At 52.8% G+C, this 20,065-nt stretch overlaps 2 protein-coding genes across 2 annotated transcripts; both read right to left on the reverse strand.

Annotated features, from left to right (window-relative positions):
• Nucleotides 1-3,606: 3,606 nt before the first annotated feature.
• Nucleotides 3,607-5,761, reverse strand: LOC125962963 (heat shock transcription factor, X-linked-like). Its single transcript, XM_049704548.1, has 2 exons — nucleotides 5,216-5,761; nucleotides 3,607-4,260 (listed from the first exon to the last, which is right to left on the reverse strand). Exons 1-2 carry the CDS (start codon nucleotides 5,759-5,761, stop codon nucleotides 3,607-3,609), a joined length of 1,200 nt encoding a protein of 399 aa, XP_049560505.1.
• A 1,805-nt stretch (nucleotides 5,762-7,566) lies between these two features.
• Nucleotides 7,567-19,966, reverse strand: LOC101281546 (PNMA family member 5). The gene is made up of 4 exons (XM_049705034.1): nucleotides 19,673-19,966; nucleotides 13,382-13,433; nucleotides 10,019-10,079; nucleotides 7,567-9,848 (listed from the first exon to the last, which is right to left on the reverse strand). The coding sequence occupies exon 4, from the start codon at nucleotides 9,719-9,721 to the stop codon at nucleotides 8,378-8,380; it is 1,344 nt and encodes a 447-aa protein (XP_049560991.1). The 5' UTR covers nucleotides 9,722-9,848; nucleotides 10,019-10,079; nucleotides 13,382-13,433; nucleotides 19,673-19,966; the 3' UTR covers nucleotides 7,567-8,377.
• Between the last annotated feature and the right edge of the window lie 99 nt (nucleotides 19,967-20,065).

A 20,065-nucleotide genomic window follows, 5' to 3' on the forward strand; every position in this document is an offset into this window, starting at 1 on the left:
CCTCCAGCCCGGCGGTCCCCGTGCTTTGAATGCAGGCTTGCCGCCTGCCTGACAGCCAGTGTGCCCGGGGAAGTGAGCCTGCAGGAGAACGTGGGGCCACCACGCCGCTGGGACAGAAGGGAGCAGAGTGGGCAGTGGAAGGAGAGAGCAGGGCCCAAGCCTGAGCATAGGAGCCGCCTTCAGAGGGCCGTGCCTCGGACCCCCACGTCCGGGACCCTTCTCCATCCTCACGCCCTCAGTCCTAGACCCTCACCCTCCTCCCTGGCCCTCGTGTCCATTTCACGAGATATGGTGACCTGATGGGGCTGGGGAGGCCACGTGGGCAGAATCCAGTGTCAGGCTCTCATGGGCACTAATGCCTGGCTTCCCTGTGTTTTCTCCATTATGTGGCCTGAGGCGTCAGGTAGTAGGACCCCGTGGAGGACAGCTGAATCCCCCTTGACTGTTGGGGAGACAGGTCAGGCCAGTGCGGGGATGGGTCTTTGCACGCATATGATGCTTAGCTTGAATAAGAGTCCTTCTAGTGACAAGCTGATCAAATCATGGAGACTCCCTACGCCTCGATTTCTCCATCTGTAAAATGGGCCTCCTAACAGTACCAGGCAAAAGCATTGGTGTGGGTTTCCCCATGATGTGACCTGCTTGTAGAAAGCCTGGGCCAAATGAAGTGGTCGGTGGCTGTAGCTCTTGTTACTGAGTGTGTAAGAAGGATGCGCCCTCCCCCATGTTGTGAGGATTCCCGACCAGTGCACGTCTTGGGATCCCCGCGTACGTGGATTAGCGCAGTTTTTCTTTTCTCGTGAACATTTGTTGTCAGAATGCTTGGGCTCGCCTTCCTCGTCTTCTCGCTTGTCCCCGTTCAAGATGAGGCGGTTGATCTGAGGTGTCGCCTCCATTGGAACACGGGTGTTTGCAGCTTTAGGTCCCAAGTGCCTCTTTGGCCGCGTGCCGTAAGTCCTGGGGGCTTTGGTATGTGTTTTCTTCATTTCAAAGTATTTTCTAGTTTCCCTTGTGATGTCTTGTACGTTCCCTGGGCTATTGTTATGGACTGAACTGCGTCCCCCCAAAATCTGCATGTTGAAGCCCCAATCCCCTAGAACCTCAGAATGTCACTGTGGCTGGAGTTAGTGGTTCTTAGGTTGAAATGAGGCCATTAGGATGAGGTCTAATCCAAGATGGCTGGTGCCCTTGAGGGAAGAGCGGATCAGCACACGCAAGGAGAGAAGGCAGGGGCTGGGGGTGCGTGCACAGAGGGTGACCACGTGAGGGGCGGTAAGAGCACGGCCACCTGCAACCAAGGAGACCGGCCGCAGTACAAGCCACCCCTGCTGGACCCTCCCTCTCGGCCTCCTGGTCGGAACCACCGTGAGAATCTGTGTCTGCTGTTTCAGCCCCTCATCCTGTGCTGTGGGATTTGGCATCGTCCCAGACTAATGCGGTTATTTGGGGACGCACGGCTCAATTTCCCTCTCTTTGCAGATTTCCCACATTTCCTTCTGTTATTGAGGTCTAATTTCACTCTATTTTGGCCAGAGGACATACTTTGTATGATTTCAGCCCTTTTGTTTGTATCCCCTTAAGTTTACTGAGGGATGCTGTGTGGCCTGACGCGTGGAGTACCCTGGAGAACGTTCTAGGTACACTTGACGAGCACGTGTCTATTCTGTTCTTGGGGCTAATAATCTACACATGTCATGAGACCTAGTCTTTGTACAGTGCTGTTCAAATCTGTGATTCCCGTACTGCGGTGCTGTCTGGTCGCTGTACCCATAATGAAAGCAGGCTGTGTTAGTCTGCTTAGAGCTGCCATAGCAAAGTCCCACAGAGGAGGTGGCTAAAACTACAGAAATGTACTGGGTCCCAGTCCTGGTGGCTAGAAGTCCAACCTCAACTTGCTGGAAAGTGCAGTTTCAGGTGAGGGAAGGCATCTGTTCCTGGCTCGCAGACAGCTGGTTTTCTCTTGGTCCCTCACTTGGCTGCTTCTCTGAACAGGTTGTGGGGGAGAAGGGAGGCAGGGAGAGAGAGTTGGGGGGGAGAGAAATGGAGGGAGAGAGAGGGTGGGAGGGTGGAAGAGAGGCTGAGGGAGGGAGGGTGGGAGGGAGGAAGAGAGGGCGAGGGAGGGAGAGAGAGAAAGGGAGGGGGGCGAGGGAGGGAAAGAGAGAGGGGGAGAAAGGTAGGGGGAGAGAGAGAGAGGGAGGATGGGAGGGAGGAAGAGAGGGCGAGGGAGGGAGAGAGGGAGGGAGATCTTCGGTGTCTCTTCCTCTTTTCCAAAGGACACCGCTCTTGTCGGACTGGGGTTCCACCCTTGTGACCTCATTTAACCTTACTGACTTCCCCAAGGGTGCTATCTCCAAATACATGCACCTTGGGATTAGCACTGCAACAGGTGGACTTAATGGTTGGGGTGGGAGCTGGGGGATCCATTTGAATCCATCACAGGGGGGACCGAAGTCTCCCACTTCTACTGTAGACCGGTTTCTTCCGTCCCCTCTGTCCATTTTTGCATCGTTCACTTGGGGCACTGCTGTTGGGCTGCTCAAGAGACCCCCCTGACGTGCACTAGCTGTTGCATTGTGACAGACGGGAGCGGCAGATGGGACCACCCCTCACCCGGGCAGACCCGGGGCTCCTCTGGCTGCTGGTGCTTGGATCATTCCTGGTACCTTGGGTCTACTTCTCCTCCTCCCCCAACCCACCTATTTTTTCTTTTCTGTGTTTCTGGCCACCCCACAAGGCTTGGGGGATCTTAGATCCCCGACCAGGGATTGAACCCGGGCCACCGCAGTGAAAGCATAGAGTCCTAACCCCTGGAACTCCAGGCAATTCCCGCTCCCCACCCCCTCCTTAGCAGTGTTTGGGAGGGGATGTCGCCCTATCGCTGTGACAGCCACAGAGTCCTGGCCAGGTCCCCCGGCCCATCCCCCACACGTGGAGGCAGCAACTGTGAGCTGGGGGTGCGCCCTGGCCTTCAGTGCTCTGTACACATCACTGGGCGCTGACCACAAGGACTCGCGGTATAAGCGCGACACCCCAGTGCCCAGACGGTGGTGGAGCATGGCGCCCTTGAAGTGTTTAGCTCGAAAGGCAAGGAAAAGAGAACCAGGAAAATGTTTCCAGACGCAGGACCTGCAGTGAAAAGCAAACCTCAATCCTGCTGTCCAGACACCAGAGAGCACCCCCAAACTGAACACCCGCAGGCCCCTGCCAGGGACCGTCACCTCCACACCTGTGCGTCTCAGGACAGTAAGGGCTCTTTTCAGGCCTCTGACCAGGGGAGGCCTGAGCTCTTCTCATCTGTCAAATCGAGACCCTGCTGGACACGATGCCCCCGCAACTGTGAAGCCGCGGGTGCCAGGGCCTTCCTTGTGCTTGTCCAGCCCTTCAAGGGTCTTTCTAGTGGGTGGGCACAGGGCGTCTGAGGGGCTTCTCCAGGTGTCTGTTAGGTGCCCGCACTGTGCCGGGGGTGGGCTGTCACCTGTCATCGTTTCCTGCTGAGGGGACTCAACTGCTCAGCCACGCCCAGGACGGAGGTGCCAAACACGTGTTGGGTGGAACATCGCTCTCATGTGCCCGTGCTCTTTACTGCCCTGCAAGGTTCTGGCCGCGTTACCACCTCCGTGTGTCTGCAGGGTCTGCCTGGTCAGGGTCCTCTGTGGGCCTGCCTGGAGGGGTCGGGTATTCCAGGAAAGAGCGGGAGCCCACGCAGCGATGGCAGAAGTGGCTCAGCGGCCGACGGATCAAGGTCAGGGAGGCGGCAGGCCTGGCGGCCACCTCAGGCATCCAGGGTGCGCAAGAGGCAGCAGCGCGGCCCCCGGGAACTGCGCGGGGTGGGGGGGGAAGGCTGAGGACTTGGGGGGGTGCGGCGGCCAGGCCCGGCACGGGCCAGGGAGGACTCATCTGGGCGGGAGGCCAGGCGCAGCAGAGCCAGGGGACCTCGGCTGGCTGGGCCACCTCTGCCAGGACAGGGACTAGAGGGACCAGAACCTGCACGTTGGGATCCGGCGCTGGGGGCTCGGCTGCTGTCTGAGGAGGGGCCGGAGCGACAGAGTCAGTCCTGGCCAGGGCGGAGGCATGGTCGAGTTGCGGGTAGCTCGGGGTCCCCTGGATGTGCTCAGGATACGGTGGGAGGCCGTCCTGCGGCTCCGCGGCGCTGGGCGCCGGGAGGTGCCCCGGGGCTGCCGGCTCGCCGTCCACCTGCCCGGATGCTGGTTTAGTGTGTACTCTCGGCTTCATCCTCACCAGGAGGTGCGGGCAGTCTCTCTGAAACAGGGGACTGTGGTAGAAGTGTAACTGAGGTCGCAGTTGAGAGAGAAAAGGAAACCCCGAGTCACAAAAGAGTTGCTCGCAAGCAGCAGCCGCCTGGCTGGGCCCCTGGGCGCCCTCCCCCAGCCGACCCAAGGCCTCTTTGGAGAAAGCGGGACCCGGTCCCAGCAGGACGCTGTGCCCCAGCGTTGACATCCCCGAGACTCGCTCACTCACCATCACCTTTCGCCCTTGGAAAATGACTGAAAATGGCCCCTTAGTATGAGTACAAGGCCCACGAAAGGGGACTTGGCGTTTGCAGGTACGAGACTGCAACAAGGTTCGGTAGCTTTCTAAGGAAGTGTCCGAATCGCCCCCTGGCCAGTACCTCCAGGGGCCAGACCGGGGACGCTGACTGCTTCCCAGGAAAGGACCTGCGCCCCCACTCAAGTGATGCTCTGGAGCTATGGGAGTCAAGGGGGCACACAGACCTCCCCCCTCCCCCTGGCGGGCCACTGTCCCCGAGCAGGAGGACGGGAAGGGCCAGCGTTGCAGCAGTGTCCTCTTGTCCCCCGCTGTGACTGCGTGTCAGGCACGAGCGGCACTGCCCACGTGTCAGGAGTACAGGATGACACCTTGCCCGCGTGTGCTGTGAAATGATCACCACAGGGGGTCCAGTTCACACGCATCACCTCACACAGACACAGCAAAGGGAAAAGGAGGAGGGAGAGAAGTGACGTCCTTGTGCTGAGAACACTTCGGGTCCCCCCATAACAACTTCCCAACACAGCTCGCGGCACTGCCAGCTCCGGCCGTCACGCCGGTGCCCAAGTACCACCTTTAAAGGAAGCTCTCCCGACACGCCTGCCGACCTCCCAGGCGGCCCCGGGGTTGGCACCCGCCCCCCACCCCCGGGCCCAGCGGCTCAGCCCCTGGAGAGGGCTCCTCCCCCGCCGTCCCCCGCCCTCCTTACCTCGCTCAGGACGTGGGCGGGCCGCTCCTTCGTGGACAGGTTGGTCACGCAGAGGGACGTGTGCATGTCCTGGCACACTTTGCCGAATCCATAGCGGTTAAGCTGGCCGATGAAGCTCTCCACACGTTCTGTCTTGAACACCTTGTCTAGGCCGTCCCTGTCCAAAACCTCCTTTTGAAACAGCGGCCTGTTGACGCCTATGCAAGTCCCGTCTTCATTCCACCCAATGGATGCAAAGCGACTGCTGTGGACGATCGTCCACAGCTTCCTGGGAAAGGGGTGGAAGAGCAGGCTGCCTTCCCACACGGCCTCGCAGGCGGTGCGAGGCCTTTTCAACAAAGGCTCTTCCGTCAAATCCTGGAAAGCGGCTTCTCCAGGCAGCAGCCTGAGGTCGGGGTGCCCCGCGGGCACGGGCTGGTCCAGGGCGAGGGACTGGGGGGTGCAGCTCCCTGAGCCGAGGGCCGGAGCCGCTGTGTCGGGAGGAAGAGGCGCCTCGCCGAAGCCGGGCGCCCTGCCCGCGGCGGGGCCCTTCTCGTCCGCAGCCATGCGGAGCGCGGCGTGCCCCTCCGCCACGTAAACGGGACAGTGCAGCGCAGCCGGCAGCACCCTGGGCTCACACTCCCGCTCAGCCCCTCACAGAAGTGCTCCGGTTGCTCGGGGGTGACAGCACAGCCCAGCCAGGAAGTGACATCATAAAGGGCAGGCCCGTCAGCATGTCAGCCTCCTGCTTCACGCCCGTCATCGCAGGGGGCACGAAGACACTCGTGCACGGGTGCAGAACCACAGGCCGAGCGCTCGTGCAAACCGGGCACAGCCTTCTGGTCCCGGAGCCCCCGGGCCAGGCAGACGTGCACGGACCCACGTGTGACCCACGAGGTCAGAAGTCCTCCTGTGTGTCCCCTGGCCTTCCGGGCCGTGCACAGCACCCATGATTTCAAGCACGAGCATCGCCCGAGACGCGGCCCACGGTCAAGGGCGCTAAAACTTTACAATTCACCCATGAACTGGAAGAAAAACCCTCACAATGTCTGGGTCTGCAAAGTGCCTACCTTACACTCTCCCCGGAGAGGTGTCCCATGGGTGCTGAGCAGGAATCGGACTCTGGACCCCGGCCCTCACCCGCAGCAGCCCTTTCCCTCCATTGCCCACAGCAGAGGCCAGACTCAGATGAAACGTTCAGGGAAATTTATTAAACAGAAACATTGACTGAAACCATTGAACACAGGGCATAACAACACACAGAGGAACTTCTAACGGCCACCGGAGCTCACGGGTCCCGGCCCCACCCAGGGTCCTCAAAAAGGTGCCTCCGCTACACCCCACCCGGCGGCCCTCCATCCCCCCACAGTCTCCCTTCCTGAGGGCCCCGCGGGTGGCCTCTCGCCAGGAAGATGGGCGCCGGCCATGCCCGCTCCCCCCAGGGCAGACCCTCCATTTCTGGCCCACATGCCTGGGGCCTGGCCCTGCCCTATGGCGGGCACAGGACAGTCCCACAGCAGGGCGCATGCCACCGAGCCGGGGACGTGGAGTCCCGAGGAACAACGGGGTGGCCCAGCAGAACACAAGCCCTGGGGGGCCTCCCGCAGACCTCCTGCAGCCCCGGTCAAGGTCTTCCTTCCAAAGGTCCCGGGTGGGCTCCCAGGTCCTGGGGTGGGCGCTGGCTGTGACCTCGTCCATCCCGTCCTTCCTGCCGGCTCCTGAGACTGGGCTTCGTGTCTCGGCGCCGGGACCGGGGCGGGGTGGACTGCTCAGAGGAGAACACATGCACATTTCCACAACAACAGGCAGCGCTGGGCCTGAATCTATGCCCAGAAAGCACACGTTGAGCTCACGACACTGGCCCAGAGAGACCAGAGCCTTGGCTGGCACGTGGCGCACCTCAGGGCTCTGCGGGGGGACGATGGCTAGGGTGTGTGTGTTGGGGGGAGGGGAGCGGGGGCTGGGGGGTTCCTTGACACCTGGGTCCCTCTGGGGCCTACAGGGACACATTTGGGCTTGCCAGTACAGGGAGCAACCTGCCCCAGGGGATGATGAATAGGGGTCCCCTCTCAGGAGGGAGGCCCAGGCACCTGGAGTGGCCCCTAACGACTCCCAGGCCAGTGTGGGTGGCAGCCATCTGCAGGTGCCCCTCGCCCAGGCCGGGGCTGGCCACTCAGGGCTGCTCCCAGGTGGCAGGCTTTGGGGCTGGCCTTGGCATTGGCAGCTGTGAGCTGTGGTTCTCCAGGCCAGTCCCACGTCTCCAGTGGCCACGCACAAACCTAGGGAGAACTAAACACTCCTTCCTCCCGCCAACTAATTCTCTTGGACGCTGCCCGGACCCCCTCCCCTTCCCGCCCCTCCCCCTCCCCCTCTTCTCCAAGTCTCCCTCCTCCGTCTCCTCCTCCTTCTCCTCCTCCTCCTTTGGAACAAACGCTTCCCTGCACCCCCACTCACACCAAAGCCAGTTGTGGGGTACTGGGCAACCAGGGACTCAGCGCCCTGCCTGCCAAGCTGACCTGACCCTCTCGCGTGGGATCGTCTCCTCAGTGTCTGCTGTCCTTGCCCCTACTGCCCTTTCAGGCTGCAGGGGCAGGAGACTTGCTCCTGCCCTCACCTGCGCAGAGGCTCCAGGGTGCTGCCTTCCCGGGGCTCCCCTCGAGCGGTGTAGATGATCGTGAAGTTGGACCCTGCGGTGTCCCTGGGGCATCTCCTCTCTGCCCCACAGCCCTTCCTCGCCAGCGCCGGCTCCTTCTGGCAGGGGCGGCCCCGGGGGAGGTGCCTCTAGGCCCCGCGTGGCCTGGGGGCCCGTCAACACCCTTAGCTCAGAGCCTCCAGGGTGGGCGTTTGAGGGTGGCCAGAAGACAGGGCTGACGCCAGAGCCCCCGACTATACCTTTGTCAGCCTCTGCTGTGTTGGGGTCTGTGTCTGAGGCTCGGGTACGCGTCGTGCTGCGTATGGCGGCTTCCCGCTTGTGCTGCCGGTGCCTCCCTGAGCTGATTTCGGCTTGCTTGGTGGAGTCCCTAACAGCTGGTGGACGCTGCGGGGGCTGGGGCGGGGCCTCGGCCTGGCTGCCCTGCCCCTGTGCCCCAGTCAAGGCCCCCACTGTTTCTGTGGGCTGCCCCTTCCCCTCGTTACAATATCTGTGTTGCCTGCTAGGGGAGGGGGTGCCTGGATACCTTGAGCCTATGCTTCCTGGGGCTCGGGTTGGCTCCCGGCCCCAGCCCGCATCTCGTTTCCCGACTCTTCTGCTGCAGGCTGAGGCGCCTGCTTTGCCGGGGGCTGGTCCTCGGCCCTAGGACACGCGGCCTGGCTGTGGCCTTCCTCCCCAGTCTCGCAGCAGCGTGGCACCTGCCTGCGCTTCAGTGACAGGGTAGCCCCTTCCTGGACGGTCTGAGTGCTGCTGTCATGGAACTGCCCTGCCCGCACCATGACCGGACGGACCAGGACACTGGTTTCTGCCACTACCTGGGTGCCAGAGGCCCTGTGGCCCCCTCCTACCTGCCTCTGCTTCTCCCTGGTCACTGCCGCGGCGGTCTGCCACTCCTCCACGTCTCGAACGAGCTGCATCAACTCCAGGAAGGTGGGCGCACAGCCTCGCTGATCCAAGACCATGAGCTTGTCCCGGAGGCCAGTGCTCACGTGGGCCTGGGCTAGGATGTATTTCAGGCGAATCATGTCTGCGCTTCTCACTGGCAAGGGGCTGTGCCGCACAGCGTTCTGCAGCACGGGCTCTAGCCGTACCAAGAAGGCAGAGACTTTCTCTCCGGGCTTCTGCAAGGTCTGGAGCAACTGAAAGCGTGCGGTTCTATAGTTCTCTTTATTCCCGAAGATCTGCTTCAGGGCGTCCAGGCACTGCGCCACGGTCATGGAGCCACTGTTGGCCCGGAGCATCCGCACGATGGACAGGGCGGGGCCGCGCAAGCTTTCCAGCAAACGCCGCTGCTTCTCTACCTCAGACACCCACCACATCTGCATCATCTGAGTCACCTGCTCTAGCCAGGCTTCAAAGTTCTCTTCGCCCGGGCCTGGGGAAGTGCTTCCCGAAAACACCTTCAGTTTTCGGTACCACATACTTTCTCGCAGAGGCTGCGGGTCTGGTGGCCTGACTTGGGCCAAGCCTTTTGGCTGTCCCTCCTCGGGGCGAGTGATATACCCCAGGGTTTTGACCACATCTACCATTCTCCGGCCCTCAGCTTTCAGGAAGTGGTTCAGTCTGTTGATAAGTTCATCATCTGGGCTACGGGGCTTCACCACCACTTCCCAGGTACCTCCCTTTCCTGGGATCTGACTCGGCACCGTAGCGTAATTGACCTGGTCGGCCAATCCAATGAGAACTGCCTTAGAGCTGTCTTCCCTTCTGAACATTCTGCCCAGCACCCTGTAGGCACACAGGGGCTGTAAGCCCGCCTTCAGGGTCTCTTTAATTTCCTCTTCACTACACTCCACAGGGATGCCCACGATCAGCAGGGCCTTCCTGGGGTCCAGGTCCATGCCCTTGCACCAATCCTCCAACAGATTCACAGGCATTGCTCCCACTATCTATGGACTGATCTAACACTAGGGGCAGTAGGCAGCTCACAGAGTTGGACCGGGACTCAGGGAATTCTGAGTCAACGCCGAGTATGGAGGCAGAATCGTTCCGGGTTTGCACAGCCTATAATGCAAATGGGGTGAGAGCATCATTCACGCGCACCCTCCCACCCCGACTAAAAGCCCACGCGCTACCCCCACTTCTGGTCACAGAGATTCAGGCCCTGCTTTTCAGGGCTTCCCCAGTCATTTGCTGGAGAGGTGTCTTTAGGCCAAGCTCCCCTCCCTGCTGACCTCGGCTTGCCGTGCACTCCTCCTCAAAGTCCAAGGACTCCTCTGTGTGTACTGCAGGTGCCTGTGGTGAAAAGGTCAGCGTCATGAGGAGGGGCCTGACAAAGCCCGCCAAACGGGAGAGGACAGCAGGCTGTCCCACTCCCTGCCTCAGGGCTGTTCAGGCCTAGGGCACCCGGTACCCACTTCTCTGGGGCAAAGGTTGGAGGACGGAGATGTGAGTTCCCTCCTTTCTCAGAGAATGTCTGACAAATGAGAAAGATGGTTGGAGCTCCCTCTGCACAAGGCAATGAAACTGGTGGGTGTGGAGAACGTGTGACAAGCTGCAGTGTTGCCGTGGATACTGAGAAGGGCGGGGACCATGGGTTTCCATCGCAGAGGGGTGCTATGTGGTAAAGGTTAAGGAGCAACAGGGGATGTCACTGGCCTCCAACCAAAGAAGTGTCCTGTTGTCGCTGGAGGGGAGGGGACATGGGGGTGGGCGGCAAGGATCACGTGCTGAAAAACAGTAGCCTACCGTTTCAAACTGTGTGGAAGCTAGAATCAGGGACAGAAAAGGGACCCAAAAAGGGTCTACAGTGCCACACTGCTGAAACCGACAACCCTCAACCTAGGTGTGACCCCACCCTGTAGACCCTGGAAACCCTGGCAGGCAACCCCACCCCTCCGGCTTTTTGCCAGGAAGTTACAGAAGCCTCTCCCGACATACGTCTACGTCACAGCCGTTCACCATGCTGACTAGGGACCCACCGGCAGTGCAGATGCGGGGATTCCACCCACACGCAACACTAGGCCTGCCCTCTAGCTCTGCCCAGAGGCAGCTCGCGGTGCTGGGAGGTGGTACTGCCTCACTGCATCTGTCCAAGGCGAGGCAGAGGCGCTTTGCTACGGTTCCACCCCACACGGCCCTGCTCAGGCTGTGCCCATTCTGAGCCTACAGAGGCACTCTGGTACAGGGATACAGGAAACTGCTCAGGGGGCGGGGGGGTGTGTGTGATGAACTGGGCCATTGGGATTGACATGTATACACTGATGTGTATAAAATGGATGACTAATAAGAACCTGCTGTAAAAAAATAAAATAAAATTCAAAAATTCAAAAAACAAAAGAAAAGAAACTTCTCAACTGGTATACAGTGCTAGTACGGGAGGGATCCTACAGTATGATTATTGCCCCGCCCTCCAATCCACCCCCTCCCTCAAACTCTGCCCCCACTGACGCACGACGGAGGACTTAAGCCCCACCCCTGACGCCAAGCCTCCCCTCACGGAAGTTTGATCCCTGTCCCCCCTCCAAGTCCCACCCCCACCCAAGCGCCACCCCCACCTAAGCCCAGCCCCTGACGCCAAGCCCCACGCTTACGGAAGTCCGATCCCTGTCCCCACCGAGCCCCACCCCTTCCCATGTCCCATCCCCCACTCAAGTCCGATCCCTAACAAAGCCCTGCCCCCACCCAAGCCAAATCCCTGCCCCCACTCAAGCCATGTCCCCCCCCTTCCCAAGCATCATCCCTGTCCCAAGCCCTGACCTCACTCAAGTCCAACTACTGTCCCCAAGCCTCCCGCCCTCATTCCCCTGTTGTCCTCACCCACACCTAAGCCCTCCTCCCTAAGTCCCCACGACCCCTCACCCGCTACCTCAAACGTCCCTCATTCCAGAGCAGGAATACACGTGGTCAGTGGAAGTTGGTGGAGGCCAGGGGAGGAAGGGCTGAAGCCACTTTCCCTCTAGGATAAGGCCCAGAGCCACTAGTCCTGACTGCAATGGCTGTGAGCAGGGTTAGGTGTGGAATAGGTTCCCCTGCAATTCCTAGGCTGGTCGCGGTGCCTGGAAATGGCACGGAATGGATGCGGTGCCAATGCCTGGTGTAGTGGGATCCCATTTCCAGGGTAAACCTGTAGCCACCAACCCCTGGGACGCCAAGGGAGATGGCAAGGGTCATTGTGCGGAACCCCACGCAGTTTGGATGGCTCTCTGTGCCCGGGCCCCGACCAGTACCTGCTGGAGGTGCCTACAGGCCGAAGCGCCTGTACACCACGACCACCACGCGTCCGGAACCACGGCTCGCGCGGTGCACACTGGGCCGGGAGCCCGTGGAAAGGGGCTGTCGGGCTACAAACTCCCCGCCCCCCCGCCCCTGCTCCCCGCCCCCCCCGCCCCCGGCCCCCGCTTCCCGCCCAGCAGAGCTGCACACGGCCCACTCGCGGCTGCGCCCTAGCAGCGTGGCGCCCACCATTTCCCCTCGGAAGGGGGAGACCTCGCCCCGCCCTGCGTCAGTGTGCGCAACTAGGCGGACGGAGTTCGAATTAAACCGGGGCACCTTAAACTGCAGAGCTGGACAGAATCCAGCCTTGGACTGTGAGCGGGGTTAGGTGTGGAATAGGGTCCCCTGCAATTCCTAGGCTGGTCCCTGGAAGGAGACCGCCAGACCCACCACGTGCCACGCCAGGCCCAGCAGCCATCTTGGCTCTTGTTTAGCATGTCTGTTCCCCATTGAACGGGAGCTGTGGCGTGACAGTCACCAGTCGCTCTCCCTATTTGAATATTCCAAGAGGTCAGCGCAGGGCCGGGTGCAAAAGTAAAAGCCCGGTGGGTGCTTACTAAATGAAATCCTGATCGTTTTTTTAATTGTTCTGTTTTCTAGAGGCGGACAGCAGAAATACAGCTGCTTCCGGGAAAAATGCAAGGGCAGGAAAATTTTTCGTATTCACCAAGAGACCGAAAACTTTCAAAGGATTACATTCTCCCATTATTCCCTTGACTTCACAGCCTAGTACTACCCACCTAGTACTGCCCACCTAGTACCCAAACTGCTTCCCGCCCTTTTCCAAAGAAAATTTCTTCCACAGAAGGAAGACTGGAACATTTTCCCTGGGGCCCGCGGGACTCTTTAACTCGCTGTTCCAGAGAACGGCGTGGGGGGAGCTCAGGTTATCGCACTGGAAGTCTGCAAATCTGGTAGATCTTGGTAAAAATGAAAGTTCTGATTCAGGAGGACTGGGGTGGGACTGAGGTTCTGCGTTTCTCGAAAGCTAGGTGACTCCCATGCTGCAGATCCCTGACTACGCTTGGAGTACCAAGGCTCTGAAGCCTGTGGTCACTTTTCGGACCAGAAGTTGTGGTCATCTGGTGACAGAATAGATTTCTTTTGCTTTATTCGGGACACAGAAGAAGAGGCTTTTCGATAACGTTTTAATAAAAATATTAAAAGCAGACAAAAATGTTAAATTAAAGATTACCTTTAAGTCCAGATATTTCCTATATCAGAGAAGGAGAACACAGACCTGAACATGCCTTACTTAATTAGAACGTACTATTGAGAGGCTGTTAAATCATTCTCCTTCCATGCCAAGAAAAAGGGGTTACCTGCTGGTGTCAGAAAGTCTCCTGCAGACCTCCTGCCATCCCGGTCCAGTTTCTGTAACAAGAGAATGGGAGTAATAATAGTACATGCCTCAGGGTCATTGTAAGAATAAGATGAGATAGTATTTATAAAACAGTGCCTGGTACATAGCAAACAATCATCAAATAGTAGCTTTTGATATCAGTTCATTATTTTTTTAAATAAATTTATTTATTTATTTTTGGCTGCGTTGGGTCTTCGTTGCTGCGCGCCGGCTTTTGCAGGAAGCGGGGGCTACTCTTCATTGCGGTGTGCGGGCTTCTCATTGTGGTGGCTTCTCTTGTTGCAGAGCACGGGCTCTAGGCATGAGGGCTTCAGTAGTTGTGGCGCACGGGCTCTAGAGCACAGGCTCAGTAGTTGTGGCACACGGGCTTAGTTGCTCCACGGCATGTGGGATCTTCCCTGACCAGGGCTTGAACCCGTGTCCCCTGCATTGGCAGGTGGATTCTTAACCACTGCACCACCAGGGAAGCCCCTCAGTTCATTATTAAGATGGATGTGAAAGACTAGGGAACAAATTTTAATCCCTTAACCACCAGCCTGGAACACAGATGTATTCATTTATTTAAGAAATATTTTTGAGCACCTATTATATGCCAGACATGGTTTTTGGTTTTACTGGGAAAAATAGTATCTGTGACCTTAAGATCTAAACCTGACATTAAGAACTCAAGGAATCTGTAAACTTGGATGGGGGAAAATTCATATTTATTTTTACTCAAGCAACTAAAATATAGCATTTCCTTCAATTATGAATGTGGACAGCAAACCACAGTACTATTAGCAGTACATGTTACTTCATCACCAACAAAAATAAATATTTCTATATCCCATTATAGTTACTGCAGATATCTAGAAATATTTACTAAAAATAGCATTACCTCAAAATTAGACAGTTGGTAGACCAGTTTTAGATACTGTTATATTATGTGTTAATGAGGCATATATATCACTGTAAAAATATAATTATGAGCATGCTTTATGTCCTTAAGCATATTTATAATAGCTGCTTGAAAAATATTGTCTGTGAATTATGATATCAGGGTCAGTTTCCCTTGAATGTTTTTTTCCTTGAGTGTCATCACATTTTCTTGTTTCGTCTAGTAATTAAGCATCATATCCTGGACATTGTCAATAATGTGTTCTAGTGGCTCTGGCTTCTTGCTTTCTGTTATATTTCTCCAAAGAGGTGTTATTGTTGCTGCTGCTGCTGCTGCATTAGCAGCCAGTTAACTTAGCTAAACTCAGACTCCAAACTCTGTCTCCCATGTTGAACGTCATCTGATATCTCTGCTCAGTTATTTTCTTAGAGTCTGCCCTGTACATACACATCCCAGTGTCACCAGAGATTTGAGCAGAGTTTATATGCCAAAGTTGGGTTCCGTGCCTCTGGTTCTTTCCTGTCCAGGGTTTTCCTTCTCACTTTCCTTCCACTGTGGTCACCCTGAACTGTGTCCTCTGGGTCTCTGAAGTTTTAGCCACCCAGCATGACATCCTCTGCAGCCTGCCCTCACATGTAAGCAAATATGCAAGCGGGAATATCAAATTCTACAAATTATTTAAGGAAGAAATAATGTCAATACTACACAAACTCTTCCATAGACGTGAGGAGGAAAGAATACTTCCAACTTATTCAATGAGGCCAGCACTAGCTTTATATCAAAACCATTCAAAGACATCATATAAAAGAAAACTACAGACTGATGTGTTTCATGAACATACATGCAAAAATTCTAGACAAAATTTTAGCAAATGGAGTTCAACAAGATACAAAAATGATAACATATTATGACTAAGTAGTCTATAATAAGAATACAAGTTTAGTTTAAACATTTGAAATTTTATCAACATAACTCAGCAGATTAACAAAAATAAAAACGATATGACATATCTCTTAGTCTATTCAGGCTGGTATAACAAAATACCACACACTGTGTGGCTGATAAACAACAGAAATTCATTTCTCACAGTTCTGGAGGCTGGAAGTCCAAGATCAAGGTGCCAACATGGTTGTACCCTGGTGAGGGCTCGCTTCCTAGTTAATAGCCAGCAACTTCTTGCTAGGTCCTCACATGCCAAAGGAGCAAGGTATCTCTGGAGCCTGTTTTATAAGGGCATTGATCCCATTGGGACCTAAATACTTCCCAAAGGCCCCACCTCCTAATACCGTCACCTTTGGGAGTTAAGATTTCAGCATATGATTTTGGGGGGGGGCGGGGGGATACATTCTGACTACAGCAATATTCTCAATACATGCAGAAAAAACATTTGACAGAATCCAACATCCAGTCATGATAAAATAAAATTAAAAAACTCCCAGTAAACTAGGAATAGAAGGGAACTTCCTCAACCTGATAACTGACATCTATAAAAAAACCTACAGCTAACATCGTCCTTAGTGGTGAAAGACTGAGTGCTTTCCGCCTAAAATCAGAATGAAGACAGGGAAGCCCCACTCTTACACTTTCTATTCAACACTGTGTTGGAGGTTCAAGCCTGGGAAATTAGGCAAGGAAAAGAAGTAAACAGCATCCAGACTGGAAAGGAAGAAGTAAACTGTCTTTGTTCACACATGACAAGATTATCTATTTAGAAAATGCAATGGAATCTATAGAAAAGTTGCTAGAACTAATATGGGAGTTTAGCAGGCTGCAGGATATAAGATCAATATACAAAAATCAATTGTATTCCTATATGCTAGCAATGATCAATCAGAAATTAAAATTTTTAAAAACAATACCACTCACAATAGCATCAAAAATGTGCAGTACTTAGGAGCAAATCTGGCAAAAGATATGATAGAACAGTGCATTGAAAAATACCAAATATTGGTGAGAGAAACTATAGACCAAAATAAATGGAGAGAGACCTAGTTTATGGCTCAAAGAACTCAATATTGGTGAAAAGATGTCAATTCTCTCCAAATTGATCTACAGAATTTAAACCAGTACCAATCAAAATCCCCAAATCCCATTTTTGGGAATGCAAAAAAACCTAGACTAGTTAAAACAACACTGAGAACAAAGTTATAGAACTTACACTATCTGATTCCAAAGATTATTACAAAACACTAATCAAAGCTTCATGTTATTGGTATAAAGATAGAAAATACATCAATAGAACAGTATAGACAGCCCTGAATCCACAAATTTCTGGAAAACTGATCTTTGATATAGGCAAAAAATTACAGTAGAGATAGTCTTTTCAACAAATGATGATGAAATAATTGGATATCCACATGCACAAAAATGAACTTTGACCCATATCTCACAAAACACACAAAAATTGACTCAAAATGGATCAGAAACCTAAGTAAATGTAAAACCTAGAACCATACAACTTTTAAAAGAAAACAAGATCTTTGTGACCTTGGGTTAGACAAAGATGTCTTAGATATGACACCAAAATCACAATCCATAAAAGAGCAGATTGATAAATTTAACTTCATCAAAATTTAGAATTTGTGCTCTTCAAAGGACAAGCTACAGACCGGGATAAGATGTTTGCAAAGCATACACCTGACAAAAGACTTGTATTCCGAATATATAAAGAGCGTTTGCAACTTAATAAGAAGACAAACAACCTGATAATAACACTGTAAAATGGGCAAAAGGTTTAAGTAGACACTTCACCAAAGAAGAGTAACAGACGGCTGACATCAATATCACTAGTCAGGGAAGTTCAGATTAAAATCATAATGAGATTACACTACATACCTATCAGCATGGCTAAAATTAAGACTGGCTATACCAAGTATTGACAAGGATAGGAAACAACTGGAGCTCTCCTACACTGTTGGTGGGAATGTAAAATGGTACAACCATTTTGGAAAACGATTTCGTAGTTTTTTTTGAAAGTTAAACATACCTCTACTATATTATCTAGCCATACCACTCCTTGGTATTTACCCAAGGTAGAAGGAAATGTATGTCCATATAAAGGTTTGTACACAAATGTTCACAGAAGCTTTATTTATAGTTGCCCCAAACTGGAAACTACCCAAATGTCCATCGACCAATGAATGAATAAACCCACTATGGTACGTTAATGCAATGGAATATTATTCAGCAATAGAAAGGAGTGAACTGTTGATACATACAACAATATGGATAAATCTCAAAATAATTTTGTTGGGTGAAAGGAGCCAGATACAAAAGTACACTTATTATACGATTCCATTTACATAAAACTCTAGAAAATGCAAACCACCCTATAGTGAGAGAAAGCAGATCAGTGGTTGCTTGAGGACAAGAGGAAGAAGAAAAGATAAGAGAAAAGGACACAAGGAAACTTTGAGAGTAATGGATATCTTTAATTGCCTTGATTGTGGTGGTGGTTTCATGAACATATATATATATGTCAAACCTTATCAGATAGTACAGCTTAAACATGTCCAGGTTATTGTTTGTCAAATATACCTCAAAAGAGCTGTTTTTTTAAAAAAAATACACCTACAAGTAAATAATAAAAAGACAAATAACGCGTAAATGTGGGCAAGCTATTTGAACAGACACATAAAAACATCACACGCAACATGATTAGTCATCAGGGAGATGATAATTAAAATCACAATGAGTTACCACTTCACACCCACTTAAATGGCTAAAAATAAAGGCTTACAACCCCAAATACAGAGGAGGATTGGACAGAAAAGGAACTCTCATACATATCTGTGGGAACATAACTCGTACAACCACTTCGGAGAATATTCTGGCAGTTTCTTATAAAACAACTCTACTATGATGTGGCAATTCCCTTTCTAGGTAGTTACCCAACTAAATGAAAGCATATGTCTACACAAACTTGTACACGAATGTTCACAGTAGCTTTATTTATAATACTCCAAAACGAAAAGAGACCAGATCATAAACTGGTGAATGAATAAAAACCAACTGGAATATATCCAGATAATGGAATACTATTCAGTTATTAAAGGAAAGAAGCAACACATTAAACAACATAGATAAATCTCAAAATCGTCATACTGAATGAAAGAAACCAGACACAAAATAGTACATACCATATGATTCCATCCATATGAAGTTCTCAAATAGGCGAAAGTAATCTAAGATGGAAAAAATTTAGAACAGCGGTTGCCTCTGTGTGGAATTGTGGTGGGAGCTGACTGGGAATGGGCACAAAGGAGATTTCTGGGGTGTTGATAATGTTCAGTATCCTGACAAGAGCTTGGTGTATGCATTTGTCAAAAGTCACTGCATGGGGCACTTAAGACTTGCACATTTCACTGTATGTAAATTTTACCTCCAAAAACAACAAAAAAACCCCCAGTAAACAGGTATTGATCTCTAGGTAATGCTATGCGTGCTGAAGTGTTAAGGGGTGAAGTGTGCTTGTATGTCTGCAACTTACTGATACTTTGAAATGGATCAGTTAAATAAGGATGACCATGCAATCATGCAAGTGTAGCATAATGCTAATTGTAGAACATTGGTGATTGGTATATGCGTGCAAATCTTTCAATTGATCTGTATGTTGCAAAGTTTTCATAATAAAATGTGGAAGGTAAATAAGAAAAAAAGTTGGTAGCATCTAACAGATAAAATTGTTACAAGAATATTTAAGAAGTTGGTTATAATCATTATCACTAATAAAACAATAAATGTATATTAATAAAAAATGAACAAAAAAGTTAGACCGTGTCCTTCAGACTTAATTTCAGTGCCCAGCTAGTGTGGCTCCTTTTCCCTTGGCTTACTGCTTTCCAGCATTTTCCTTTTGATCCTAGAATATGCCCAGTTGGTTCCTACCACAGGGAATTTGCACATGCTATTCCTTTTACCTGTGGATGCTCTTCCTATCAACAACCTTCACACGGTTCAGTCCTTCTTGTCATCCAAGTCTCATATCAACCATAGTCTCACTGAAATTACCCACCCATCACTCCCAAACACCCCCCTAATTGATGTTCTTCACAGTTCTTGTCATTCTTGTGTGTTGTTTGTTGACCCTTGTTTATTATTGTATTCCTTACGAAACAGGAATCTTCAAGAAAGCATCGATGGGCTTAGCACACTGCAGGGTGCAGCAGCTTCCTAGATCTTTGTTGACTGGCAGAAATTCCTCTGGAAGTGGCTGTCACTACTTGCAGCACCCCCTATCCAAGAATCCTGTTCTTTTCTCTTCTTAGTATGACCTGCCATTTTGAAATTAACTCAAATGACTTTCCCCTCCACCTTTACCCGAGCACGCGGGCGCGCGCGCGCGCACACACCCACACACAAACACATACTCACAGGAGCTCTTGGGCGCCAAATGCGCGCCCCCTGAGGGCAGGGATGCAGCCTGGTTTTGCTCACAGCTGTATTCTCAGTGCCTGGCACGGCGAGAGCTCACACCTTCCGTGACTGAGCGAGGCGCTTTGACCCCTCCAGTGGGGGCTGGCTTTGCTCTGCGTCGCCCTCCGTTCTCATCCCCCCACCCATATTCCCGTCCTAAAGGCGCCCAAGGGGGAGGGGTCCTCTCCATTCCTTCGTTCCCTCCTTCGTGGGCTTGTTGGTTCATTCGCTAGTTCATTCATTCATTCATTAGTACATTCATTTTACTCCTCCCGCCTCCACCCGAGCACCTGGCCCCACCGCGTAGCTCCCCTGGGGTCTGGCCTGACCCACCCACCCTGGGCTCGGCCC

This window comes from Orcinus orca, chromosome X (assembly GCF_937001465.1).
Source record: "Orcinus orca chromosome X, mOrcOrc1.1, whole genome shotgun sequence".
NCBI lineage: Eukaryota > Metazoa > Chordata > Mammalia > Artiodactyla > Delphinidae > Orcinus > Orcinus orca.